General features: G+C 48.3%; 1 protein-coding gene across 3 annotated transcripts in view; it reads left to right on the plus strand.

Moving 5' to 3' along the window:
• Positions 1–27,726, plus strand: part of CUX1 (cut like homeobox 1) — a 352,323-nt gene that overhangs the window by 231,352 nt on the left and 93,245 nt on the right. For all 3 annotated transcript variants that reach the window (XM_034988568.1, XM_034988566.1, XM_034988567.1), the window contains exon 9: positions 17,987–18,035. In XM_034988568.1, the coding sequence (XP_034844459.1) occupies positions 17,987–18,035 (49 nt within the window). The remainder of the gene's footprint in view (positions 1–17,986; positions 18,036–27,726) is intronic.

Genomic DNA, 27,726 nt, shown 5'->3' on the forward strand with positions numbered 1-27,726 from the left:
CTAAGATTCCTTAGAGCCTCCAGTTGGTTGAGCGACTGCCTTCGGCTCGGGTCGTGATCCTGGAGTCCCGGGATCGAGTCCCGCGTCGGGCTCCCTGCTCGGCGGGGAATCTGCTTCTCCCTCTGACCCTCCTCCCTCTCGTGCTCTCTGTCTCTCATTCTCTCTCTCGCAGATGGGTGAAATCTTTGGGAAAAAAAAAAAAAAAAAAGATTCCTTAGAGCCTCAGTTCAACATGCAGATCCCTGGGCCGCATCCCCTAGCGTCTGACTCAGTGGGTCTGGTGTGGGACCCACGGCTCTGCAGCCCTCCACACACGTGGGGTCTGGTGACCACACTTTGGAAAACTCGAATCTAGTCATTCTGGTCTCATTGTTGGTATTTGGTTTGAGGACAGAGTTGTCCACATAAGGACAAGGGACAGTGCTGTGATGGCCCCTCTGGAGCCCCTCATCCTTGGAATACTAGGATATCTTGAGAGCCAGCACAGGGGAGGGTACAGGTGGGAGGCACGGGCGTGGGTGACGGCTGTAACTGGCGCCATGATGGGCAGTCAGCCCCGAGGGGCTCTGCTGCGCAGCCCTTTGAACTTTTCCCAGGGGAGTCCCAATGCAAAAGTAACAAATGATGGGTTTTCTGATTCATAATTAGGACTTGCAGCCAGGTTGCTGGTTCAAGCCTGGCGGAGTCCGCTCGGTGGCCCGGGTCCTGGTGGTACCAGAGTGGTGTGAGGGGCTTCGAGGGGCGGGGCTGGTTCAAGGCGACCCAGGCTCTTCTGCTTCTGGTCTTGTGGAATTCATGTGCGCTGTGATCGCTAATCGAGTCTTCTGTTACTCACCGAATGCAGAACCTCCTTACTACTGCTATGGAGAGATGTCCAACATATGTAATTAAGTGGAAAACACAAGGCTCAGATCTTGGCATGTTTAATGCACTCTGTGTGCTGTTAAAGCAAACACCAGCTCTGGGAGGTGATCTGGGGGCAGGGAGACGGGCGCTTTTTCACTGTACCCTTTCCTGACTTTTGAATCTCCCGTTGAGTGAGAACCTATTTAGTCCTTCTGGAGCCTTCGCATTGATGGATCCAAAGTGGCCTTGTAGCCATCAGGCCCCCCCCACCAAGCCTCCGCAGACAGAGCCCATGTTCAGCCCCATCTCTGTCCAGCTCAGAATCCATCACCAGGATAAACAAAACAGCACTTTGGAACCGTCTTTGTGAATGTGTGTGTCTTTAAAGCAATTCGTACTTCTCTCCTGAAAGCTTAGTTAAACATACCCCACAAACCCTGTGGAGAGGGGGCTGAGCACGCAGGGACCAAATCTGGGGGCTCGCGCAGTTCTACTTGCCAGCGAACAGCGGGCCCCTCGGGCGAGTCCAGTTAGCCTCCTCCTGGCCTGGGTTTCATGTTCCGTGATTGTGTCTGCCTCCACGTGAGCTCCCAGGAGTTAATAGGCGCCAAGTGTTCAGTGGTCCCTTTGCCAGGGTCCAGGCGATGTTAGCTGCTGCCATCATTATGAACATGTCTGACACCCTCTGGTCTGGCTCCTATTGGAATGCTAAGTGACCTTCCACTGAGCCTGGCTCTGTTGTTCGCAGTTCAGTAATTAGCCATCTTTATAGGAAAAAATAAAATCTGAGGCATGTTTTGTCTCTCCCTCCCCAGCTCCATATTCTCCGTATTTCTGCGTATTCCGGATGCCCATGGCACGCGTACATGCATCATGTAGCCGTGCGCACACTGCTGGGACAACCCGACGAGCTCAGGACTTTACACTTTGTAAATTGCCCTTTGTTCTTTTGGCTTGGCATCTAGTACGGTTCTTACACCTGCTCATCTGCTGATTTGTCATTTTGATGGCAAAATTTTATTTTCTTCACTCGATGAATTAGGGTTTACATAACCAATCTTGGTTGGAGAGCGTCTTGTCTTGGTTATTTTGGTTTTTCGTAATGAATTTTTGTTCAGAAAAATAACCCCTGAAAATATTTTTCAGAAAGAGAGATCATCAGGGCAAAAGAGATGCTGTCTTAAGGCTTCTTAGCATGTCGCTTTGCAGAGGGACGGACCACTTGCAAGAGCAGCTGAGGTTTCAGGGGCGCCTGGGTGGCTCAGTCATTAAACGTCTGCCTTCGGCTCGGGTCATGAGCCCAGGGTCCTGGGATCGAGCCCCGCATCAGGCTCCCTGCTTGGCAGGAAGCCTGCTTCTCCCTCTCCCGCTCCCCCTGCTTGTGTTCCCTCTCTCGCTATATCTCTCTCTCTGTCAAATAAATCTTTAAAAAATAAAAATAAAAAGAGCAGCTGAGGTTTCTTCTCTCCCAACCCCCAGCCCAAAATTCAGAGGTATAAGCCCAGAGCTCCAGTCTGGCCTGGGGAAAGAACACTACTTCTTTCAGACCTTCTGTGGCAAATCCAGCAGATAAGGGGCGGGCTGCAGTGATTTTCACCCTCTCTCAGCACGCTAGGTGGGACCTCATAGATGTTTAGCTTTATATTTGTTAGCACAAAACTCAGCGTTTTCCCATCTCTGTATTTACTCTGTGTTTCCTTATATCTCAAGAACATGGCTACAGTGGAAACAGGGTAGTAATTCTACACATTTTCTGGATTTTAATTACTTGCTCATATTTATCAGGACTTTTACCTATTAATTGATTTCCTCTTCATTTGAGTTTTAGTGATTTCATTGTCCAGAGGCATTATATCTAGTTTATAGGAGATAGATCCCATCAAACTTACTGTTAATCATTTTCGATATGGTTTCAATAATAGAAAATGGTCTTTCCTTCCCAACCCATTTTCTTAGTATTGTTTTATGATTTATCTTTAACCTGTTTGGCATTCATTCTAGCATATGAGGTAAGATATGTGTCTGTTCATTATTCTTCATATGAATATCCAGTTTGTCCAATAGTGTTGATGATCCTTCACCTGATAGTGAACATCGGAGAAATCAGATGTAAATAGCTACATATATATCTGGATTCCTGTCTGGAATGCCATTCTGTTGATCTGACTTTTCATTCTAATAAGCACCACGCTGTTTGCTAATGTCTCTGTTTTCTATTTGGATATCCAGTTTTCTGTTGTTGGGATTTTTGGTTTAAAAAAACCTTTAGTATTTTGAGGGGTGCCTGGGTGGCTCATTCACTCTTGGTTTCAGCTCAGGTCGTGATCTCAAGGTCGTGGGATCGAGCCCCATATTAGACTCCACGCTGAGCGTGGAGTCTGCTTCTCTCCTCCCTCTGCCCCTCCTCACCCCTAGATAGATTGATTGATAGGTAGGTAGATAGATAGATAAATCATTTTTTTTTAAAAAGCCTTGGGTATTTTGATCACCTAATTTTTCTGTACACATCTTGTCATTTCACCAAGTTCTATAAATCCACTTGGGAGAAGAATTTATATTTATTTATCTTTAATGCAACTGCAAGTAAGAAGTGTCATCATTAACTTTCTTTGCCACTAGCATTTTGTAATTCAGTTTTCTATAAATGGAATTTGTACCGTGTTATTTTAATTCCCACATGTTTAATATTTATATCTCTATTGTAGATGAGATAAATCCTTCATTTCATTTTCTGGATATTTATTACTGGTACATGGGAGTTTTATCTTTTTGTTTTCTTTTTTTTTTTTTTGTCTTTACCAAAAAAACATGGGACTTTGCTGAACTCATGGGTTATCTCTGCTCATTTGCTCCAGTGAATCCCTTGGATTTGGTGAGCATGTGACTGTATCACCCACAAACAGTGAATTTGCGCGCTTTTGCAACAATCAGGACATCTGATCCTCTTCTTTCATTCCTGTTCTTCAAAGGAACATCTCTCTTATTTCTCTGTAAAGAATAATGGAGCCTCTTGGTTCTGAGTGGCTGTCCTGTTCACGTCGGCCAATCTAGTGCTCCCCCCATTTAAATTCAACTGTGACCTGGTTTTCCGATTCCATGTGATAGGAACCCTTTAACTGTGGCCTGGTCTCCGAGCGGTGTAGTGGATTTTCTAGTAGGATTATCGTCTGTATATTGTATCTCTTTACGTTTTTATATTACCTATTTTATAGATTTTCTTGCCTCAGGATTTAAGACAAGTTCAAGCTTGCTGTCTTTTATTATTCACTGTGCCTTTTAGGGTGACTTACTTCTCTGGAAAGTTATTTTCTACACAGGATATTGGCTAGGGTGGTTTAAAACCTTACCTTAGCCTGTTTAAAACATCTAGCCGGTCTTCACCTTTTTTTTTAATTTTTTTTTTTTTTAATATTTTATTTATTCATTTGAGAGAGATACAGAGACAGAGAGGGAGAGAGCACAAGCAGGGGGAGAAGCAGAGGGAGAGGAAGAAGCAGACTCCCCGCCGAGCCGGGAGCCCGACATGGGGCTCGATCCCAAGACCTAGAGATCATGACCCAAGCCGAAGGCAGACGCTTAACCATCTGAGCCACCCAGGCACCCCTGGTCTTCACCTTTTTACTCGAAGTGTGTTTCTACGTAGAACTCTTTTGTTAGATTTGGAGTTTTCTTTAAATATGTATGTATTTTGTTTTTATAGGTGAATTTGGCCTGGTTACATTTACTGATGTAACCCTTCTCTTAACATCTGTATTGTTGATAACTTTACCTTTCTCTGATTCATAGTATCTCCGTCATCTATTCTCTGATCTATTTAAAGAAGATGGGCCAAACGGCTTCCTTGACTCTCAGAGTATCCTGAGCCCTCCAGTCCAGCCCTGCTCCATGTCTCCTCTTATTTCTGGAATTCACCGCCAGATGCAGAACCACGGAGCCCTTCTGAAATCTTAAAAAAAAAAAAAAAAAATCTATTTATTTTTGATTCTCTTACCATCATGCACGTTATTACATTATATGTCACGCATAGCAGCAGGTTATACTTTACTGCATTAACCGTCCCACTCCCTCTGCAGTGAGGCCCAATCTTTTATGCCACACTCCAGACCTACAGATATTCCACTGGTGAACTCTTCCAAGTTATTTGCATTTTCCAAAGGTTGTCTGCTACCTTCACAAAGCTGCTGCTTTTTAGCAGGATTATCAACGAGTGGTAAGAATCCTTTTTTTTTTAAATCTTTATTTATCTACTTAAGTCATCTCTACACCCAACGTGAGCCTCGAACTCACGACCCCGAGATCCAGAATCCTGCGCTCCTCCGACTGAGCCAGCCAGATGCCCCAATAAACGATCCTTTACTCGATAGCACGCGGTGAATATTTTTCACCAGGTGTCATCCCAGGGGGTAACAGACACAGACAAATACGTTCTTACCATTCACATAGTTTAACTTTTACTGATCTCCGAAATTGATCACCTGGGTATTCGGGTCCTTCTGGTAAGGGTTAAGCCTGGTGAGCCCCTACCCTGTCGTTTGAAAAGAATCCAGTTTCCTGTCCGGAATTACTGTACATCAGCGATGACAGGCATAGCCGAGCTGTAAGGCAGCTGCTGGCTGTGTATGTCCTCCCTTCAGGACAGACCTGAAAGAGGGTTTGGCTTGTCCACCGGGAACCCCTTCCCAAATGAATTCTGCGATAAAACCAGGAAGGTTGTTCGTTTAACTTAAAATTGTCATCAATCACGTTGACCTCCAAAAAAGTATTTGAAAGTGGCCTTAACACAAAACACAGAATAACTGAGGCTCTTAGGGTGGATTGGGGGAGTTCAAGGGCAGAGCTCTGTGGGGAAGATACTTTTAAGGCTTGGATTAGAATTAAAAAGCTCAACTGTGGGGGGGGGCGTGGGTGGCGCAGTGTGTTAAGCAAAGGACTCTTGGTTTCTGCTCAGGTCATGATCTCAGGATTATGAGATCGAGCCCCGCGCGGGGCTCCGTGCTCAGTGCTCAGTGCTGAGTCTGCTTGAGACTCTCTCTCCCTTTGCCCTTACCCTGTCTCTAAAATACAGAAATAAATCTTTAAAATTAAAAAAAAAAAAAGCTCAACTTTTTCAGTAGCCTGATGTGACTAAGACATTCCATACATAGGGTTTTTAAAGAGTTCCTTATCACTGTGACTGATGGACTGTTTGCTTGACTACGAAGGAAAACTTTATGTTGTAATTAAACCTTTCTATTTTTTTTCCCCATGTCTAAGTATTGTGAACTTCCTTTGTGGTATTTTAGTGATTAGACAGGATGGAGGGTGTTCTTAAAGATTCATGGCCAAATCCGATGATGTCAGAACGAAGGGAAGGGACGGTCTTCGTGGGGCCAGCAAGTCTGGCCCCGTCTGAATTGTTTGTCTAACACTTCACAAGTAGAATAGGAACCGCTGAATTATTCATTTTCAAGTTGCCCTAAAAAAGGCACTTACACTGCCGAAATGCAGACTTTGGTGCCGGCAAGAGGAAGAGGAAGGATGCTGTCTTTCCTGAGGGTGCTGGGCCCCTCTGCCTTGTTCTCCAGTTTCACTTCCCAGCCCTGCGGGGTGGAGGCAGCCAGCCGCTGGCTCACATGCAGGGCACTGAAGGGGGCGGGGCGGGGGGGGGTTGGCGGGGACGACAACTTCTGTGTGGGCCTCTGAAGCTACCATGCAGCTGAGTCTTGAATTTGGTGGGGAAAGACCAGGAGGAGAGGAAGGTTTGGAAGGAGCTTTAGGTTGGGGAGGAGCTCTGTAGTCAGAGGCCCCCAGGGGCGTGGGTGTGGTTGAAGGAGCCGCCTGTGCCGAGAAGGGCCCAGGAAGTTAGTTGCCTTGGCCTTGGGCTTGGAGGAGTGGAGGGGGAGGGAGCCGAGAGTAATCACTAGGATGCAACTGGAGCTCTTTTTTTATTCTTAGTTTTCGCTTCTCTGCCACCAAGCCTCCTCTTAACATTTCCTGCCAAGCAGTACTTAGGGGAGAAAGGGGGTAATTCGGATTCCTTACACTGGGGAATAACAGCAGGGCTCTTGCCCTTGGCCGGCTGCTCCCTGTGACCGTGAGCCCCTTCGTCACTACTCTGCCCTGGGCCTCAGTTTGCCCACCTGTGAAATGTGAGCGGTTTTCTCCTGTAGGCCTGTGGTTCCCACCGGCCACGCAGGCCCTGCACACCGCCGGGGCCTGCGAGCAGCAGGGGCGGTGCCGGGAGTCAGATGCGTTCTCTTGAGCGGTCCCTAGCTCGGCCAGCACCTGTCAGCTGTAGGCAGGGCAGCTACAGGTTAAGCAAACAGGGAAAGAGAAACAAAATCTGAAAGGCGGTTCTAGAAGAGCCAGGGCTCAAATTGCGGAAGCAGCGCTCCAGCCACTGGAAAGATGTGCTGACAGATTCTACACTAAATACGTGCAGGAGACATTTAAAATGTGTACATTAAAAATGGCATTAACAGCGGCCCTTCCCAAACATTTTTTTTTTTTAAGTCTAAAAGTAAACTGTCAACAGTTTGGGTCCACAGGCCTGCTGGGTGGTGTTCTCTGCCGGAGGGCCCTCACCCTGGCCATTCCAGCTCCTGGGGACTCGGGCACACAGTGAGCGGTGAGGGGGTGCGCGGAACCCGGGTGTCCCACCCAGAATTCATTTTCCTCCCGTTCTCTGGCCTCAGCAGTCTTTCCCTGGATCAAAGAAAAATATTCATATACGACTTTCCAACCATGCTTTTCTTACAGAGGTGAGCTTTTCATGGGCATTTTTTCCTCCCCTTTGCTGAGCAAGTAAATTGAGATTCTGGGCGGTTAACTGACTTCGCACAAGTCTGCAAAGTGCGGAGTCTGGGCAGAGCTGGGCTTCCAGCACAGAGGCCCCCCTCTGATGTGGGTTCTTTCCTGGGGCCTCAACTGCAGCCGCCCCCCGCTCTTCACCTCATTCCCATACAAACGGAGTGGCACGGTCAACATCCTACAGGCTTCATTGTTGACGACTGGTGTTGGAGGGATACAGAATTGCTGTGAGGGTCATTGCTTTTTTCGGTTTACCTTTTGTGTTAAATTTCCAACACATAGTAGATGACAGGACCCCAAGGTGCCTGGGTGCAGTTCCGGCCCCCCGATTTGGGGTTGCCTGTCTCACCCGTCCCCACCCCACCCCGTTTTATCGTGAGGCACTTCCAGAATCCTTTCCCTTCACCTCAAAATGTTTTAGCATGTTGACCCCATGTAAAGACTCTTCTTCTGTACAATGCTGTCATCAGATCAAAAACTAATTTTGTAATTAGCATCAGTTCTTAAATTTCTAGTTACCTACCCCCCGTCACAGATGGTTTAATTTTTTTAATTTGTTGGGCTCAGAATTCAAATAAAATCCAGACGTTGGGATTGGTTGGTATGCCTCATTCATTTTCTGGATCCCCCTTCTCTCTTTTTCTTCTCCTGGCAATTTATTTGCGTAAGAAACTGGCTCATTTGTCCTGAAGAGTTTCCCACAATCCGGGTTTTGCCAACAGCATCCCGGATATAGTTGAGCGCGGTGTTTGTTGTTGAACCTAGAGGGTCGATCAGATTCAGACTGGAAATTCTGGTCAAAAGCCACTCCATAGGTGGTGTGGAGTATCTTGTAATGTTCTTAGGTATTGAAAATCAGCTCTGACCAGAAGAGAAAGATCCTGATTTTCACGTGCGACAATAAGAACGGTTATGTGCGTGGGTCCTGGTGTACAAAGCCCTTTTCCACTCCAGCAATGCTCTTATTCTATCCTTGTGCCAATTTCTTTGAGAAAGGCTGCGTTATTCCTGCTGTGCAGATGGCTGTCGAGCTCACAAGTCGGCCCAAGGTCAAACAACTAAAAGGCAGTGGGGAAGAATTTGAGCCTCTTTGCTCTGCTGGCCACACTCGTTTGCTTCTCCAGACCAAATTTCCCTAATTTCACCTCCAGTACCTCCATCCTACCTGGGGCCCCCTGGCACTTGATTTAAGGAAAGAAATCTCCATCCAACCTGTTCCTGTTGCTTTGAGAGCAACAGTGTTAGAACGCTAGAGAAATGGCAAGAAGCCCCCCAAAGCTGCATCCCGACACTTATCCCAGGAGGCTTTGGATGGTCTCGGTAGCCACAGCAGAATGAATTATGCAATCTCATAACCTGATTGTCAGCCGCAGCTGCCCCATGCCCCTGCCCAGAGTTGACTGCAGCCTGAGTGACAGTCACAGGCTGTTTCTGATCACACGGAGGGTCAGACACTGGCAAGTGACGAGCTGCCCTGTTGGTTTGGTACAGGTGCTAAGCCTTGTGCAGACTGGAGACCACTTCGTTGGTCAGCTGGCCACAGATTAACCTAAAGGAGGATTGTATTTCAGTCATTGAAACCAAGTCAGCTAAACAGTGGGGCACGAAGGGAAATTTTCATCCCATTTGGGATTGACAAGTGGAGCCGTAACTGAAATTGATTTTGTTACTTGTTGTATCATTTAAACTTAAATAGAATGGTCAGAAAAATAAACCAATTGTGGTTAATTTCTGAGCAGGCAGAGGTGATGTTCTGGCCATTTCATTGTCTGAACACGATTTCATTTCCAATAAGAATAAAAGCCACTATTTCCGGAAGGTTTGGCCTAGGGGTTAAGCGCCACAGCCGTCTCTCTGCTCAGGCCCATGATTTGACTGGGGAGGGATGGGTCTGCTCTGGAGCGACCCCTTTGATCAGAGGCTTGGAAGGGAGCCAAGTGGCTTCACCCCTGCCCTCCACTCCTGCCAGAGCAGAGATAGCTCAGCGTGGGTAGAACATGAAAGATAGGTCTGGTCATACGCAAGAGGGTTGTCCAGAAGACCTTTCCCCAGAGAACACTTTCTCCTCCTCCCTGCTCGCCCTCCCCGGCAGTGTCTGCCGAGTCCCGATTTGTGCCCAGCTCTGTGTCAAGCACGGGGAGACACTGGGAGCCAGGCCCACTGGCCCTGTTCGGGGGAGCTCACCGTCCAGTGGACAAAGCAAAGCCTAACTCTGGATCTTGACATATGTTTTTCTTCAAGGAGATTGTTGTCCCCTTTTTCCAAGGCTATGAAAAGTGACAAGAAACTTAAACCTGCAAAAGCAACTTACAGACTCTTTCCTTAGAAGTCATGTGTACAGTTAGGCAAAATAGCCCTACCCCCTCTGCTCTTTAAAATAGCCCACACGCCTCGGTGGCTCCATCGGTTGAGCATCTGCCTTCTGCTCAGGTATTGATCTCAGGGTCTTCGGATCGAGCCCCGTGTCCATGTCCGGCTCCCCACTCGGCAGGGATTCTGCTTCTCCCTCTGCCCTTCCCCCGACTTGTGTGCGCTCTCTCTCTCTCTCTCTCTCTCAAAAAATAAATAAGTAAATAAAATCTTTTTCGAAAAATAAAAATAAAATAAAATACCAGCCCACGAATGGCTGCCTGTCAAGTGCAGAGCGGACTTCCAGTAGCACGCAGATGTCGTTACTGTGCATATTTCGTCAGCCAGTGTTTAGCGTGCCCCTGCTGTGTTCTCCGAGCTTACAGCGGTGAAGAAATAAGCGATCAATATATGAAGAAGTTACTTGGAGGCCAGAATAAGTGCAATAAAAATAAAATGAGTGGACAGAGGGGAGCAGGGCTGCTGCTGGGAGGCCTTTCAGAGGACAGCCACCAGGGCTGAGCCATGGATGGTGACCACAGCCACCCGTGGGGGCCTCAGCAGAGAGGACAGCCGTGCGGACAAGCAGAGTTCCCAGGAACAGGACTGAAGAAACCGCGAGAACATTAGCTGATTGAGCCACAGGAGGAAATTTACATGGGATGCATGTTACTAATATGTTTAAAAAACACCCGCCAGAAGCAGAATAGACCCGAGCACAGTGGCTTTGATGGGGAAGCGGTGCTTTTCTTAGGCTTCTTTGTTTGGAAGACTTGATGGCCTGAAATCTGGAAAAGGAGCTGAGGTGTTTATTATGGGAAGCTGTAATCAGCTGTTGATCCTCTGCTCCCTGCAGGACCTGGGCCCCTGAGGGGGGATCAGGGGGTTCTGGCCCAAAAGACACTTTGGGCCTTCCTGGGAGGGAGCAAGCCCAAAAGAAGCTCCTGGAATTCACGGGACCAACCAAAGCCGACTGGTGGCCGGCGGACTAGATTTGACCATAAACCGCCACGGGAATGCAGTGGAGGGAAGGGCTAGTGCATGGGCTGACTGGGCCCTCCCAAAGAGGTGGTGGCCTGGGGCACTGCGGGCGGGGGGGGGGGGTTGTGGGTGTAGACATCGCAGGGCTCACAGGCCCAGCGGCGGCATGCAGACTGCATAGAGGGAATATGGGCTTGGGTATCTTAAGAGCAATACCATCGGAGAGCCTGGCTGGCTCAGTTGGTAGAGCACACAACCCTTGATCTTGGGGTCATGAGTTCGAACCCCATGTTGGGTGTAGAGATTACTTGAAAATAAAATCTTAAAAAATAAATAAATAAACAATATCATCAAATTGGTAACAGCTCACTTTGTCTACAGAGAGAAGAAAATGCCTTTCAAAGTATTTCTTATGACTTCACCTGGCAAAGATAAGACAAAAGAACTTGAAAGCCAATCTCCTATATAAGTATTTATGAAAAAAAAAATACTAAATATCAGCACACAGAATTCGGGAGCACATTAACCACAACCAAACAGGGGCAAATAACTGTTGGTATAATTTACCGTTTTAGTTGAGTCAGAGGAGCAAACCTTTTAATTTGCTCCATAAATGCTTTTTTTTTAAAAAAGGTACTTAATGAAATCAATATCCCTCTTTTATTAAAAAGTCTTAATAAAATAGGAACAGTTGGATATTTCATTAACAAAATAAAAGCACATATATTTAAAGTCCAAAATGAGCAACATGCTTAATGGTGGAATGTTCAATGCATCGCCCTGGAAGTCAGCCTCCAGGCAGGGAGCCCCGCTGTCACCTCGCTTTGTAATGTGCTTCTGGAAGCGCTGGTCACTGCCATCGTCCCAGAGAAAGAACTGAGAGAGAGAACAAGGCAGGAGGAGCCGGCCCTGTCATGGGCACACGAGGGCACTGGACACCCAAAAGCCCAAGAGAACAACCGAAAAGCTGTTATAAAATCGAACAGGCACCTACCACCCTGTGATTCTTTCCTCTGTGATCTAGAAGGTCATTCCTCCCTCAGCCCCGCTGTTCTTTGCCCTGCAAACTCCTCTTTATCCTCCGGGATGTAGACCAGATGTCCCCTCATGCGTGAGACTGTCCCTCCTCCTGTCTGCAAAGGGGACATTGTCCGTCTGTCCCTCGGAGGGCTGTCGCCGTACCACATTATACCAAAATCCCTTGGGTCTCTTCATGACCCTGCATCCCGCAAGGAAGAGGCAGTAACAGGGTCCCACTGGCTGCATATTTCTGAGCTCCGAGGATGGGCAGGGTATGTCCCACGTACTAGTGATAAGGCAGATGCCACCATGCAGTGCCGACTCAGCACCAGGGACCTTTGTGTCTCTCTCAGCCAGGGCGTGTAGTAGGTGCCCAGGAGGCATTAGTGAGTGGAGACCCCCCCCCCCCCACACACACACACCCAAGTTTGTGGCCTGCACCCGTTGGAGTGAGCTGGTGACAGTGCTGGAGGAGGGCGCAGTGCTGCCTGCACTGGGTACAGCCTTTCCTCTTGGTGACATTGCGTTCCTGTGCTCTGCCCATGCGGGGGCAGGGAGCTACCTTTCCAGAGAAATCCTCCCCCTCCCCCCCTCCGCCCGGCCCCCCTCCCGATTTAGGGGATTCCAGACCATAGCTAAGAAATCTCCCTCAGCACCTGGCCCTCTGGCCACCACCTCTTCTTCCTTTTCCTACCTTCTGTTTCTGAACCCAGTCCAGTGAGCCCCGCTTCTGCGTCTCCTCTGCACCCCTCCCCCGCCGCAGTGCTAAGAGAGCCTGGCCTGGGGTGTAAGATGTCAGGAAAGTGACCGCCTTCCCGACGGTAGAGGCCATCAAATGCAGCCTCCAGGGTGGAGGGGGGAAGTCACTTTATTAAACATCCTAGAGCTTTTTTTAATTTTTAAATTTTATTCTTAATTTTTAAAGCAGGGAGAATTAATCTTTTGACGTTTCTTCTCTTGGTGCCCAAGAACTTTCGTGTTGAGACTCTTGGCTTTTCACTTGGGTCCAAGAAGACACACTGACCCGAAGGGCGCCCTGGAGGCTTTTCCAGCTGCCCTGTGCATGTCCTTCGTTTTCACAGCTCCTGATGTGGCTGTGATTCTTTGGAATTGAAATACTCACCAGCCTTGCCCTGCTGCCATCCCTTAAGCGTTCAGGAGGCTAGTGTGGACGTAAATACAGAGTCTCCAGCGTGGATATCATTTCCCTTCCGTCACTGACAGTGTCCTTTTAAGTTCCTCATAAAAGCTGTGTGCTAGGCCAGAGAATACCCTGAAATGATCTGTAGGGAACTGATTAAAGGAACTACAGATTCTAGGCCAAGCAGAAATGACCCGCTATTTGAAGCTGGAGCAGAGCAAAATGCAGTGCAGGTTAATAGATCAGCGAAAGCTGTTTTGTCAAGCTCGTAAAAAGGTGAGGGAACCAAATTTTTATAATAAATAGTTTCACTGAGCAAACAATATGTGTAGTTATTACAGACTTTGGAAAAGAAATGATTTTAGGCTAATGTCAGGCTCCAGATCCTGATGTAGATAGTGGGGCCCTCAAAATGAAAAGAATGTAAAACCTCTGGACTATTGTTGACACGCGTGCTATGAAAGCACACGCAATGTCGTTCATTACTCACTTCTCGGAGAACATTTCTAGTGGTATTAACCTCTGGGCATTTTTGTATTTCTTACTGAGGGCAGTGTATCTGGTAGGATTCATTTTGGGGGGTGCTGGGGGCAGCAGTTCGGAGGGGAGTGGATTTACAGACTCAGTGGCAGACCGTGTGCTCAAGACTACACCCTCACAGGCTTTCGAGAGCCTGCCATCTTGGTCCTTGTCTACAAATACCAGTGGCCGTGCACACCTGATCACACATAAATAGCCAGCGAGTTGTATCTTCTTTGATGCCCCTTGGAAAAGCCAATCATGAGCCTACAGACTTTTAAAATAAGAATCTGAACCTTTCCTCACCCCCGGCATCCCTGGTTCCTTCCACTGTCTCCTCCGGTGGTTTCTGGTCCATTCTGTGAATGGGAACTGCAGTCCCTCTGGGCCCTGTCTTCATCAGGATGCCTGGTATTGAACAGCCCCCGCTCCTTAACAGCAGAGCTTGGTGTTGTGATTATCATTTGAAAGCTTTGGAAATCTGAGAGTTGCTCCTGGAATGAAAAGGTAAGTGCAGTAGTTGTTAGCAGGTTCAATATTTTGGTCAGTTTAGCGGTTGCCTAGTAACCGAAGTGAAACTGACCAGAAGATGGAAAAACTTGAAATTCATTTCCAGGGATTGCCTCAGACTGCCAAGAAGGCACCTTCCTGTTTTCATGTCACTAATTTTTTTTTGTAAGTCCCTTGAAATCCTTTGGAGATGATGCACTGTTTTCTGGATGTTAGGTGTACTGATGAATATCCACAACCATTCACTGTCTGAGAAGAAATCCCAAGAGTCTGCATTTGCGAGGAGGCTCTCGAGACCACCCACATCCCCTAAACCGGGCAGGATGTGGGTGCCACTTCCCAGCCCCTATGGGTGCCAGCCTTGCCCATCCCTGCCTCTAGATGAAGCCAGGACCCTGGGAAACCCTCTGTTCTCTACAGCGTGTGTTTGACCCTGAACTGGCCCCTTGGCTACTGGCAGCAGCCAGGCAAAAAGTGAGGAATGGCTGAAAATAGGCAAGGGTGGGCCAGTGGACCCCCAGGTAGCCACAGGTCCACCCCTTATCTCCAAACCCCCAGGACTGGGGAATTGTACCCAGGGAGACCTGCCGGCTCCTCGAGCAGCCTCTCTCTGAGAATTAAAGCCCTGGCCAGAGTCTTCTCCTGGTGGAGGGGAGTTATCAGTGAGGACTCTGAGGGCCTGGAGTCCTCCCCCTCCCTGTCCTCCCTACACGCAGCAAAAATGCCTTGAACACCTGCTCTGCACCTTTCTGCTCCAATTCCTCTTGAGAGACACAGAGCAGAACCTGCCTCTCTGTCCTCCCTCCACCTACGCTGCCAGAAGGGGTAGCTGGTACTCCAGGGGGACATCAGCCCCAGAGGGGAACACCCCTCTGGAAGACAGACCCCAAGCGCAACAGTGTCTGTGATCCGAAGCAAAACAGATGGACCACAGGTACAAAACAAGCATGGAAAATACTCCAGCAGACAAGGAAGACGTGACCAAGGCAGAGCAGAAACAAGTAGTCATTAAAAAACAAATGAAGGGGCGCCTGGGTGGCTCAGTGGTTAAGCCTCTGCCTTCAGCTCAGGTCATGATCCCAGGGTCCTGGGATCAAGCCCCGCATTGGGCTCCCTGCTCCGTGGGAAGCCTGCTTCTCCCTCTCCCACTCCCCCTGCGTGTGTTCCCTCTCTTGCTGTGTCTCTCTCTGTCAAATAAAAAAATCTTTAAAAAAAATAAAAATAAAAAACGAATGAAGTATGAAGAACAGAATCACCAAACTAAGGAACGAAAGAGAAAAGTTAAGTTACAGGATGGGTGCAGTTACATAAATCTGGGTCAAACTGAAGAACCAGCCAGAAGGCAGCAGGAAAGGCTAAAGAAACAGCAGGTGTAAAGCAAAGGTTGAGTGTTGTAGAGGGACTGAAGGAGATGGGGGCTCACAGAGGACCCCGCAGGAGAATTAGTGGGAAACCCTCCCCGCCAGAGGCTCAGGATCTCGGCTCCTTCCATCCAGGCCATTGCCCTGCAGACCGCCAGGTTGTGCAGCGGCTTGCAGATCTGGTTCCGGGCCCCCGGCCGCGATGCCTTTCCCGCCCTCTCCCACAAATACGTGACACCAGCAAATGCAGGAGCCATGTCTATATGGGCCTGTCCTGTAGTACCCGACCAGGGCCGGGACACTGGCAGGTGTTGGGAAGCGGTCATGGGATGAGCGAGGGAGTGAGTGAGCTCTGCCGGTAGCCGGGGAAGTCAGCGGAGTAGATCTGGATTTTGTAAATACGCGATGAATAACCATCTGATTAAAGTTCCCAACTGTGCTTAATGGGATTTGCCTTGGGAAAAGTCCGTTAACTTTTTCTCTCACCTTGAACCCAACGAAGTTCGCACTTGGTTGACGACACTCCGTACCGACTGTCAGGCATCCGTTTCTGTCGTGTTTAAGCCCCTTCACACTTCCATTTATTTCTTTGCCCTTTGGAGTCAGCAGACTCCCTTCTCTGGTACTGAGGCTTTTCCAAGAGGTCTTGAGGTTTCTGGCTGAGATGTTTCCTAATGTCAGCCCCCCACCCCCACCCCAGGCACCCAGCACTTCACTGCAGGGGCCCAGGTTGGGTGGCTGGGTCTTCCAGAGACAACTGCCTTCTTTACAAAATTGCCCTAAAAATAGCTTCATTTCACTTAAGCCATTTTAGAAATTGTTTCGGATTTTGTTCAGACCCAGCTCAAAGCAGGATACTATTTCAAACAGGTATAATGAGCATCGAACCCTATCACAAGGCCTCTGTTACCCGGTTCAGGCTGCTGGGAGTTGATACGGTTGCCTCGTTGGGAAGAGCCCCGGGGCCAGAGGGGGCGCAGGATGCAGCAAAGAACAAAAACAGACCAGCCAGGGCCCAAGTCCAGTTTGGCCAACTCTTGATATTAAGGGTGGGTGATGGTAAGAGCCAGACAAGCAGGTTTCAGGGACAGAAGAACCCGCTCAGAGTTGGGCCCGTCTAGGTGCCCCGAACTGTCCCAGGGAGTAGACTGGCCCACCACTGGCAGGACAGGCTGCACCCAGGACCCCGGCCTCTAGCCCAGTGCCAAGCCCTGCTCAAGCTCCAGGGATGAGGGTGAAGGAGACACACAGCCAGGCCTTCAGAAAGCTCCCAGTGTATGGGGACCTCAGCTCTAATCTGTCAACTCAAACCTGTGGCGGTGGGGGACAGACTGCACTACTCCCTGAGATGGAGCGGTTAGGAGGCTTTGGGGAGTGCTGGGGGTGGGGGCAGAAGTAGGAGATGAGGGTCCGGAGTGGAGGGCAAGTCAGGGAGACAGCACAGTCTGAGGCTCTTTATAGGCCCACAAGTGGGGGGAGCTGTGGGAGCACAGGGCCCTGGGGCTGAGGGGTGGGCCAAGGCGCGTGGTGGGCAGAGCCTCATGGAAGGGCCTGGTGTAGAGCACCGAACAGGGGACGGAGGCCTCCTGGGTCCACCTGGAGTATGGAATCGGGGGGCCCCGCAGGAGCGGGCCCTGAACCCGGGCAAGGATCTGTGGCTGTAACATTGTGCTCCCTCTCTGCCACGGGCCTACTGAGTCAGCCTTGGCCTCCTGACAGGGGCCGTGGGGAGCAGTCCCGCAGAAGATGGGGCTGTGTTTGCCCAGGTAGCCTGTTCTAACCTACCACAGACTTTTGGAATTAGGCCTTTATTAGAACTCAGCATTCTCTCTCTCATGATGTTGTATGTTGGGATCTCATATTTCCCTTCAGATGACTCAAAGGAGTACTTTGAAAACAGAAAAAAGGAAAAAAAGACCCTAACAGCTCCCTGTGCGTGAACCAGTGAGGTGATGACCATGAACTCGGGTGGTTAATAGAGCAGACTGCAGAGTCCCCCAGCCTCCATTCCTATCGTCCCATGTCCCTCTCCTCCACCTTCTTGTGGTTCGTTCCATCCTGGCAAACTTTTGTTCATCCTTCAAAACCCAGTTCATACATCACCTCCTTTGAAGCCTTCCCAGATTCCCTCCTCCGAGGAGAATTTCTCTCTCCCTCCTGTTTTTGGGGGCACTCTTCAGTCTCCAGGTAGGACACATCGTATTTTATCTTTTGATGGTTCTGTCTCCCCAGTGAAATTGGGCAGGGCGGCCGATCCCACAACACAAGCGCACCTCCTCCCGATGGGCAGCGGAGTCCCCTCACAGGTCCACGTGGCCCCTCTCTCCACCAGTGCCCAGGACTCTGCCAGGCCTGTGTGGCTATGGATCATTGTGCTGAGCTGGAAACCATGGTCACCCCGAGCCCACCCACTGCCAACTAACGGCTCTCTCTCTCTCTTTCTCTCTCTCTCTCTCTCTCACCTTCCTAGGGCCGACGAAATTGAAATGATCATGACGGACCTTGAAAGAGCAAACCAGGTAGGATGTTTCATGGCCTCAGGCTTAAAATCCCAACAGCGTAGCTATTTATGTCATCTTGCTAGATGCTTCTGTCTAAGTTGGAAAGCCAGTTATTCTCGTATTTTTTACGTATGATTGTCATTGTCGACGCTTTTTCCAGTGTCATGAGAAGTATTGTGGAAGGTCCCTTGGCAGAGTCTTTGGTGTGGCCCCAGTGTCCCAGTCTCCCTTGGTGACTGCAGAGTGGCTGTTGGTTTTTCTTTTCCTTAATCCATTTCTTAAATGCCCGGTTCTGCTCCGACGGCAGCCGTTACACTCGAGTCTGGGCCAGTGAGTCATACCGTAGGCAAGTCTTCATCTCTGCCTTCAAATGCTTTGAAGCTACTTGCTCAACTGACAGCCCTCTCCTGGCTGATACTTAGGTGTCACAGATGCCTTGGGGAATGCACTTGGCACTGTGTCGGGCACAAAATACCACACAGAACGGGGTGGCTCCAGATACTCAGCTGCCTGGGGCCCTGGGTGGCTCAGTGGGTTAAGTGTCCAACTCTTGGTCTCAGCTCAGGTCCTGATCTCGGGGTCGTGAGTTCAAGCCCCGCGTCGGGCTCCACACTCGGCATTGGGCCTCCTAAAATAAATAAATAAATACCCGCCCAGAACCCCTGACTTATTCCCCAAGGCCTCCACCGAACAGGAAAACATTGCACTTTAGCAAATGGTGTTGCTGCTTCGGAAAGAAAGAGTCTCCCCGTTTGTTTCCTTTATTTATGGGGAGAAACACCCAAAGCTGTGATCGAGCTCTCGGCCTCAGAAGGCCCCAGGCTGTGGCCATGGGCACATGCCAGGAAAGCTTAGTGGTTTCCCTCAGGTAGAATCCTGTGTATCCACGGTCCTGCAGTAGTAAGAAGGGCTGACAGCTCTTGAGTAACTTGAGCCTGGCTCGGTTCTGAGCTCTTGCCATGCACTGAGCCACCGAACCCTCCCTGCCACCCACTCAGGTCGCTGCTGGTAGGATTCCCCATTTTACAGACAAGGACACTGAGGTCAGTGCTGGTCAGGGGCAGAGCTGGGATCGGAGCCTGTGCTCCTCACCGCCACCCTCAGAACCAGGGACACAGAACACAGGTCACTTTGCCTTTCTTTCAGACCCTCTCAGCTCCCAAACACACCCGTCCACACAGCTCCTCGCTGCCAAGCACTACTTCTCCTTCACCCCACAAAAGTGCTTAAGCATTTATTTACCTTTATTTGCTTAAACGAATTTACTTTGGCCCCTTTACTCTTACTCGGCACTGCTCAACTTTGCAGAGACCTTAACTCAGAAGAAGGTACTAGAAAGAGTTCACCTTCTCTGTCAGACGGTTACCCTTTGGGCATCCCACATTTGTTCCCTGGCCAATCTCGAGCGTGCCTCTCCCTTTGATGGCACTTTGGGGTAAGCTCCAGGTTGTGCAACAGAGAGCCGCAGTCTGGGAAAATCGAATGGACTGTCTCGTGCTGTCTCCGAGGCAGTCCCCAGGTACCGAAGAAGTTTGGCCAACTTGGCGTACTTCTCAAAGTGCCGAAGGCCACTTGGCTGGATCTCAGTCCTGGGACACACCAGGCAGGGCTGTGGAGAAAGGGGCCACCCCTTGGTTCAGGTCCCAACTCTGTGTTTGCTGGTTGTGTGGCCTCGGACTCTTAACTGCTTACAGTTCTTTAAAAAAGAAAAGAAAAAAGATGAACTTTTGCAAACACGCTAAGGGAGAGAGGAGTCAAAGTCATAGAGAAGGTGGAATCCTGGTTGGCAGGGGCTGGGTGAGGGGGTACCGGTTAGTGGGTGTAGAGCTTCAGCTTTGCAAGATGCAAAAGTTGGGGAGATCGGTCGGTCGGTCAACCACGTGAATACACTTAACACTGCTGAAACGTACACTTGAAAATTGGTATGTATTTTGCCATGATTAAAATGTTTTAACTTTTTTTTAAATGTAAGAAAGAAAGGGAGGGAATGGTAACTGGCACTTCCTTTGCACGATTGCTCTGGGGGTTAGAGGTTAAAATGCCCGAGTACGAAGTAGGTACTTAGATAAATCTGTAGTTGCCGAAGAAGTGCATATTTGGTGGGAGAGTTATATAAAGCCCTGCACTGGGGAAATACCAGCATGGTGGGCATGGGAGAAGTGTAGGCGAGTTCTCACCGACAATTCAGGGTGAGTTAGAGCCTGATGTGGCTGCCCAGAGACATGAATGCAACTTCAGGCTGTGTTAATAGAAATAAGAGTTTCTAGAATGAAGGAAGTAGTATTCTGCACCAATCTGTAGCAATCAGTCCATGCCCAGGGAATTATAATTTATTCTGGAAACCACACTATGAGGACAGCTGGGACCTCGAGTGCATTCAGGCTCCACCCCACGGCCAGGACCAGGAAGGAACCCTCACACAAAAGAAATCAGGAGGTTTGGGGACATTCCTGATCTCTGGCGAACAGAGAGAGAAGACAGAGGGGCTTGACACCAAGCACCAGAGGAATAATTTCAGGAACTTGGGATGTGACAAGGTTACAAAGGGGAAAGCCTCGGGTGGGAACATCATGGATTCTGTCCCGTAGCTCTCCAGGGCTGGCCCGGGGAAGGGGTCAGGCTTTTTCATGGCCATGGCCACACTTGGAGGCTGGAGGCTGGTGGGAGGGACCTTACTCCTGATGTAGAGCAGCCCTCTCTCAGTCCTGGCTCTCCAGAGGTGCCCAGAGCTGTGTGCCCCCAGAGCTGTGAAGGCAGATGCGGGCCAGCCCTCACTGTGGGTGTGAGGTCAGGGATCAGACACAGAGGGAACAGGAGAGATTGCACTGCCCGGGGTGGCCATGAGGAAGACAGTGTTGCAGGCAGGCACAGAAGGACATGGTGAGCCCTGGGGATTCTGGGCCATTCCGTAAAGCCAAAACAAGGAGGTGCAGGGTGGGGGAGTAGGCCCACAGGAGGGGATCTAGATCCAGGTTTGGGGGAGGACTTTGAACATCAGGCCTCTGCGTGGAAGACCTCTTTCTGAGAACGGTGGAGAACCCTGGGCAGGAGTGAGACGTCGGACTTGGTGTTCTAGAAGGATCCCCCTGGCAGGACATCAGAGAACAGATGGGAGTGGAACGACTGGAAGCATCAGTGTCAGGGCAAGACAGACTCGGGCCCGCAACGAGGCGGTCCCAAGCAGAGAGGAGGCGGCAGGGCGGGAGGAGGGGGACGAAGGAGCCGCACGCTGGTGCAGGCACAGCCAGACATCTGGTTCAGCCGCCTTTCCCATCAAGGGAAATCCCCAAGAGGAGCAATTTACTAGTTCATTGGCATATAACATTATTTTTGCACTAGGTTTATAGTCACAATGGTCTACTGAGACCTGAAGCTGTTTTCTTGCTGCCGCACTCAGGTTTCTGTTGCGGCAAAGTGGAGGGGTGGTCAGCAGCCGACAGCCCGGGGTCTCACTTACACCTGTTCGTTAGACTTCAAGGCACTTGCCATCATACGCGCTGCCTTGATTGGTGGCCGTGATGGTTCAGGACGTTGAAGACTGCGTGATAAATAAGAAGCCACAACTTTGCGCCTTGCGACCGTAGAAAGCCATCTGGGGACTTCGGCCATTCTGGCACTTGGCCAGCTGTACCCTCACCCATGTGCCTTTCTGAGCAGCTCTGATGTGAGCTGCTAGAGGCACAGAGCCCCAGCCGGCGGCAGGAGGCAGTCCTTCTTTGTGAGTGGTCCTCCTTCTGCTAACCTGCTGATTCTTATGGAGGAGACTGCACTAACGGGAGGACCATCAGCTAGAAGCACAGCTTCACCTCCCCGAGGAAAAGAGCCAAGTGTAGAGAAAAATGCAGAGCCACAGGAACTCCCAGCAAGGCACGGCACTTTCTTGAACCAAGGTTTCTGGGTTCCAGTGGGGAACAACTGGGTTTGCATCCCAGATCTCCTATTTCCAAGCCATGTGGCCTTGAACGAACCCCCAGGTTCCTGGTGTGTTTCCCCGTCTACAGAGTGAGGGTAGTAATTCACACATCTGAGAGAACACTGCTGAAAAAAACAAATCCACTGAATAAATTTTGAAGACCTTGATCAGCTTTATTCAACGATTCCTGAATCAGGCAGCATCCCATCCAGCAGACAGAAAGGAGCTCCGAGGAGAAAAGAAGGCTTCTATAGGCAGAAAAGGGAAGGACAAGGAAAGAGCCGATTGTTTCAGGCGGGGTCCCCTTCCTATGGGAGCCGGGAGGGGTCTCTTGGACAGATGACCTCACTAGCGTTGACCAGGAAATCCCAGAACGACGGGCTAAAGGTCCCCTTCCCGGGAGAGGCTGACACTGCAATTAGGTTAGGTCTTCCATCTTGTTTGCTGACATGGGGTTTGGCACAAGTGACTCCATTTGGGCCTGTTGTCTCTCTTTTAACAATTCTGCCCTTTTGATCAGACTCTTAGCCTAACGGGGAGATTCTCATGATCAGAATTTAAGGCGTTAGTGCCGTTCTCAGCCACCACTCTGTAGTCTCGCAGCTTTTACTGATCTTCTGTGTGATATTCCCAGGCCGTGATGTTTTCTGTGGAATTCCTGTGGTGATCACGGGATCACGACTTCAGGCTCACCCTTTCTTAGTGGGTCATTCTTTTCATTGCTTTTCTGACATTCCAGGCTTGAGATCATTCACTTGACGGTTAGTGGATTCAAACATGCATTGAAAGCTTTTGAGAGAATACAGCACACCAGGGAGGTTACTATGATTATTATAAGCAGGATAATTCCCAGTGTCTGGGATGTACTTTGGAGCCCTGGTCCCCAAGACCCAAACGATTCAAAATCAAATAAGTCAAAGAGCGATCCTCTTGAAAGAGTCCCCTTTCTAAGCCCAGTGGCTTGCTCAGTGGTTTTATGTAAACGAGTTCCTACTTTCCCAGAAGTGTTAATCCAGGTGCAGCAAGTGGTGTTGATCACAGCACAGACCCCTTCTTGTTCAGCCAAAAGATGATCAAGGCCTGTTATCAAGAACAACCTTGGCCAGAGAGTCTAAGGGCCTTTCCTGAGCGGCTCTTGCTTTGGCAATATACTCCCCAGTACTTTCAAGAGTTAAGGAGAGGTTCCGGGTCATAACCTCATTGGCATTTACTGCTAACCAGGGAAGTAGGGCCTGGGCAAAGGAAGCAAATCCTGAATCACCAGTGCCTCCCAGTAGGTCCTTTCTAACTCGAAATTCAGAGGCTGACCAGTGAGCTGTCTCAATCTGTGGACAGTTAGGGGCACGTTAGATAAACCAAGAGGCATTGCCCAGTTATGCGTCAGCCAGCCAGGCATGCACAGGCCCAGGGAGAATGATAACTGCCCCAGGCAAAGATCAATCTTTCGGGGCACAAAGCATTCCCACTAAGGTGATGCTGTTAATGGACAGGTAGGAGTCCTTTATGACAAATCCAGCAGTCTGAAAGGCAAAGGTTACCCCTGCTCCTAGCAGTGGCCTGGGAGATACGGTGTGATGGTGTTCTCTTTCCAGGCTAACCCCAGAGTCAAGGAACAAAAGGGAAGAAAGGGTGTCCTGTTCAGTTCAAGTATGAGGTCTCCGTCCAGCATCTTGGGGAGAAGCAGCCGACGTCGGTGTCATCTGCTTCTCCTCCTAGTCATTCCATGCAGAGGGTCTCCAGCATTCAAACAAGACCAGCTGTCGAGTGGAGCCTTCTTTAGCTGTGAGATGTGTACTCAAGCTTCAGGTCCCTGAAGTCTGGCTGCCATCCGGGCACTGAGGAGGACCTGGTCTCGTCCCTTCCAAGGAGATTCAAGGGCAGTCTTTGTTACTCATGAATCCAAATCAGAAGAGCAGGAGGAAATTGGAAACGTTAGTTTTGAGAGTCATGGCCAGATATTTGAGGAAACTAGAAGAATCCAGGATCCAGTCCAGTTTATAGGTCTTTTTTTATTAAAAAAACCTCAAAGACAATTAGGATTAGTATCTGCTATCTACAAAGGTGCAAACATAAGTCTTCTCTCTGCAATCACCCCTATTCTTTTTTTTTTTTTACTACAGATAATCACAGTGAAAGTAATTTTACATTCAACTTGGCCTGATTATTTACATTAAGTGCAGCAAGAATAGTGACTGACCACGTAAGCTCCTCCATGCTTTCAAAGCTGGAACCTTGTAAGCAAAGAACCAGGTTGATTTTTTTAAGGGGCTTTATTTATTGGCCTCATAAAGTCAAGCTTAGTTCCTTAAAGCTGTCTGGTCATATCTGAGTCTATGCACATCTCTCAAATATGACAAGCAGGTCAAACTCTTGGTAATATAGCCAATACTTCCAATGGTGTCCTGTCACAAGGAGAACACATTCTCATTGAACTTACCCAAAAACAAACTAGATTGCTGTGAAAAGAATAAAGTTTCTGAGTTCCGGAGGGATCAGGTTGAGGAAAGTTTCCTTAAATCTGGAAAAAATGAAACATCAGTGTTTCAAACAAGAAGTCATAAAAATTACGGTCATTCTTCTCAGTTCATTCATTTCCTTGTTATTAATCCTCATTGTGCTTGAATCTAGTGGGTTTTGTTTTTCCCCGTATGTTCTGGAAATTCTTACCCAGTTCAGTTTCGTGATCTTGGTTGTCCAAAATTTGGACTTGTCACAGTCCTTTCCATGAAACCCTGTGAAGATGAAGCACTTTTGTAGGAAAACTTGTGCAAAAACATCTGAGTAAAACAACAACTCTGTAAATGACAGAGACTTCAAAATGTCCATTGTGAAAGATCTGCTGAGAGTTCATTTGATAAGGAATTGTAGTCATTTCAGTGATGTATGACATTTTAAGATAATAACTGGAATCATGGCATAATACCAGGATAAATCAGATTTCTAGGAATCTCACACAATTTCTGAAACACTTATATACCTATACAAATACAAGACTCAGTACAAAGCTTCCCGTGTGATTTAACAAATCAAATAAGCCGATTTAACAAATCAAATAAGCCAAGTTAATTTTAACATCTCCCTTTTTATAAGGCAAGAGAATAAATCCTTTGAGATGTCCCAAGACCCCTCTGGAAAAATCTCAAAGTTAGTTCCAAGTCAAAAAGACTTCATTTAGCATTTGATTCACAGAAGTTTGTCAAAAAAAAAAAAGGATTTTAGAACACTTGGTCAAGTAGGATCATAGGTCACTGTGACACAAAACTTACTCCTCTATGTAACCATAGTGACAACTGAAGACCTTGAAGGCAAATGTGGAAAGTTAAATAGTTGTTTTAAAAAAAACAAAACAAGGGCGCCTGGGTGGCTCAGTTGGTTGAGCGACTGCCTTCGGCTCAAGTCATGATCCTGGAGTCCCTGAATCGAGGCCCGCATCGGGCTCCCTGCTCGGCAGGGAGCCTGCTTCTCCCTCTGACCCTCCCCCCTCTCATGTGCTCTCTCTCTCTCATTCTCTCTGTCTCAAATAAATAAATAAATAAAATTTAAAAAAAATAAAAAAACAAAACAAATCCTTAGCTCATTTAGTAGAGAAGACAGCTTTCTTAAGGAATCAAAGACCTGATAAAGACCCAGGAAATTATTTTGACAAGACACAAAATCTTCATTTTCTAGGCAGGTTCTTTAAAAGGTAAAGAAGAACCTTTTAGGGGCACCTGGGTGGCTCAATCAGTTGGGCGCCTTCAGCTCGGGTCATGATCCCAGAGTGCTGGGTTCGAGCCCCGCATCAGACTCCCTGCTCGGCGGAAAGCCTGCTTCTCCCTCTCCCACTCCCCCTGCTTGTGTTCCCTCTCTTGCTGTGTCTCTTTCTGTCAAATAAATAAATAAAATCTTAAAAAAAACAAAAAACAAAGAAACTTTTACAGTCTCTTATCAAGAGAAAACAGTAGTTCAAGAAAACTGTTCTTTTAAAAGAGAAAACCAGAGCGCCTGTCTGGCTTAGTAGAGCACGTGACTCTTGATCTCAGCTCTGTGAGTCCGAGCCCCACATTGGGTATAGAGATTACTTAAAAATAATAAAATCTATTTTAAAAAAATGAAAGAGAGAAAACCAAACTCTGTGTACCGAATCACTTTTGATGTTAAAACCCACTTAACTATATTACATTTATTCTAATCTTAGCTAGCTTGACCACAGATGAAAATTTCTTTCCAAAGATTTCTTTTCCACAAATCTACAACTTTTCTTTTCTGCATTCAGATTTTGCCCCGTGTTTTTCCTTTCTCCCATTCTGAAGTATACAGCCTCACTTTAAGACAAAATCATTTTCGGGTGCCTGGGTCGCTCAGTCGTTAAGCGTCTGCCTTCCGCTCAGGTCATGATCCCAGGGTCCCAGGATCGAGCCCCACATCAGGCTCCCTGCTCTGCGGGAAGCCTGCTTCTCCCTCTCCCACTCCCCCTGCTTGTGTTCCCTCTCTCACTGTGTCTCTCTGTCAAATAAATAAATAAAATCTTAAAAAAAAAATCATTTTCTTTTCCCTCGACACAAATGCCTCTCTGTTCTTCACACATCCTTTGAGAACATCTTACTTTCCTTGCATACAGAGATGTTTCCTTTATTATTTCTAGTAGTTTAATTACCCATATTAGAATTTTAGTGGAATTTCTAGTGGAAACGAAGAAGTAAGTAATCATGAACTTCTACATCAGCCTTCTGTGGCTTGACAAATGTATAAATACGTGGTATAATTTCTAGTAACATGGTTTCTCATAGTTTTTCAGTGTGACACAAAATGTTTCTTACTGGTAGACCCAAATCTCTTTGGTTCCTCTGTAAAAGGAAGCCCAAAGTGGATAAGCCTGTGTTCAGTTTTGCGATGCATCTTGCAATGAAACTGCTTTGGAATTTTGAAGCATCTTGGAGACTTCTGCCTGCCAGTTAATAGGTGCCCCATTCGGTTTGTTTGATTTGGGAGTCCTTGCTTTCGAGTGCGCCGCTTAAATGATCTCCTCCAACTGGAACATTCCTCATAATGGCCATTGTAATTCTAGGTTGTTTTCATAAGATTTTGCCACGTTTGTAGATATTTAAAGGTTCTGAGACTGTAGTTCTTCGACATAAAATAAGCAGGTGTATCAGTAGGTGATATGCTTCAGCTCTTTGGGATGATGATGATGATGATGATGATGATGATGATGATTACTGTTTGAACTAAGCCTTTGGGTCTTTGGGAGCCAAACTAATATCTAAAAGGGATAGGCCGCTGGGTTGGGAGTTGTGTGATGTTTGACGGTGTACCTGATTGCATGGAAATTTTCTTGAGGTTGGCAGGTGACCCTATTATCGCTCTAACCTAACCTAATTCACCCTAACACAGGGGCCTTAGTTACGTGGGTCTAAACAGGGACTTGGGTCACCAGCACAGGGCCAGCTTGGGACACAGGACAATAAGTGTCTTATCTCTGGCCTGTAATAGGTCTTCCTGACCTCTCTTCTGCAGAATCACTGAAGCAGGGTCACCTCTGGGGTTCTGGCTGTTCTCTGGAGTCCTGTGTGGGTATCACTTTGGACCAGAAGTTGGCTGTGTGCTTTCCAGAGCAATGGAGTCCATCCCTTTGGGAGACTCATTTGTTGGCCTTGCTAGCCTTCCCTCTCTTTTCTCTTTCTAGAGTACAGGGCCTTGTGGAGAGCAGGCCGAGAGATCATCCCCAAGGAGGGCTCGCCGCCTTCTCAAAATTGTCCAAAGGTGGTGTTATGTGTCCTTGAGTATGGTAGCCAGAAAAATGGTCCCCAGAGATGC

This window comes from Mirounga leonina, unplaced genomic scaffold, assembly GCF_011800145.1.
Source record: "Mirounga leonina isolate KUSES-001 unplaced genomic scaffold, KU_Mleo_1.0 Mir_454, whole genome shotgun sequence".
Taxonomy (NCBI): Eukaryota; Metazoa; Chordata; class Mammalia; order Carnivora; family Phocidae; genus Mirounga; species Mirounga leonina.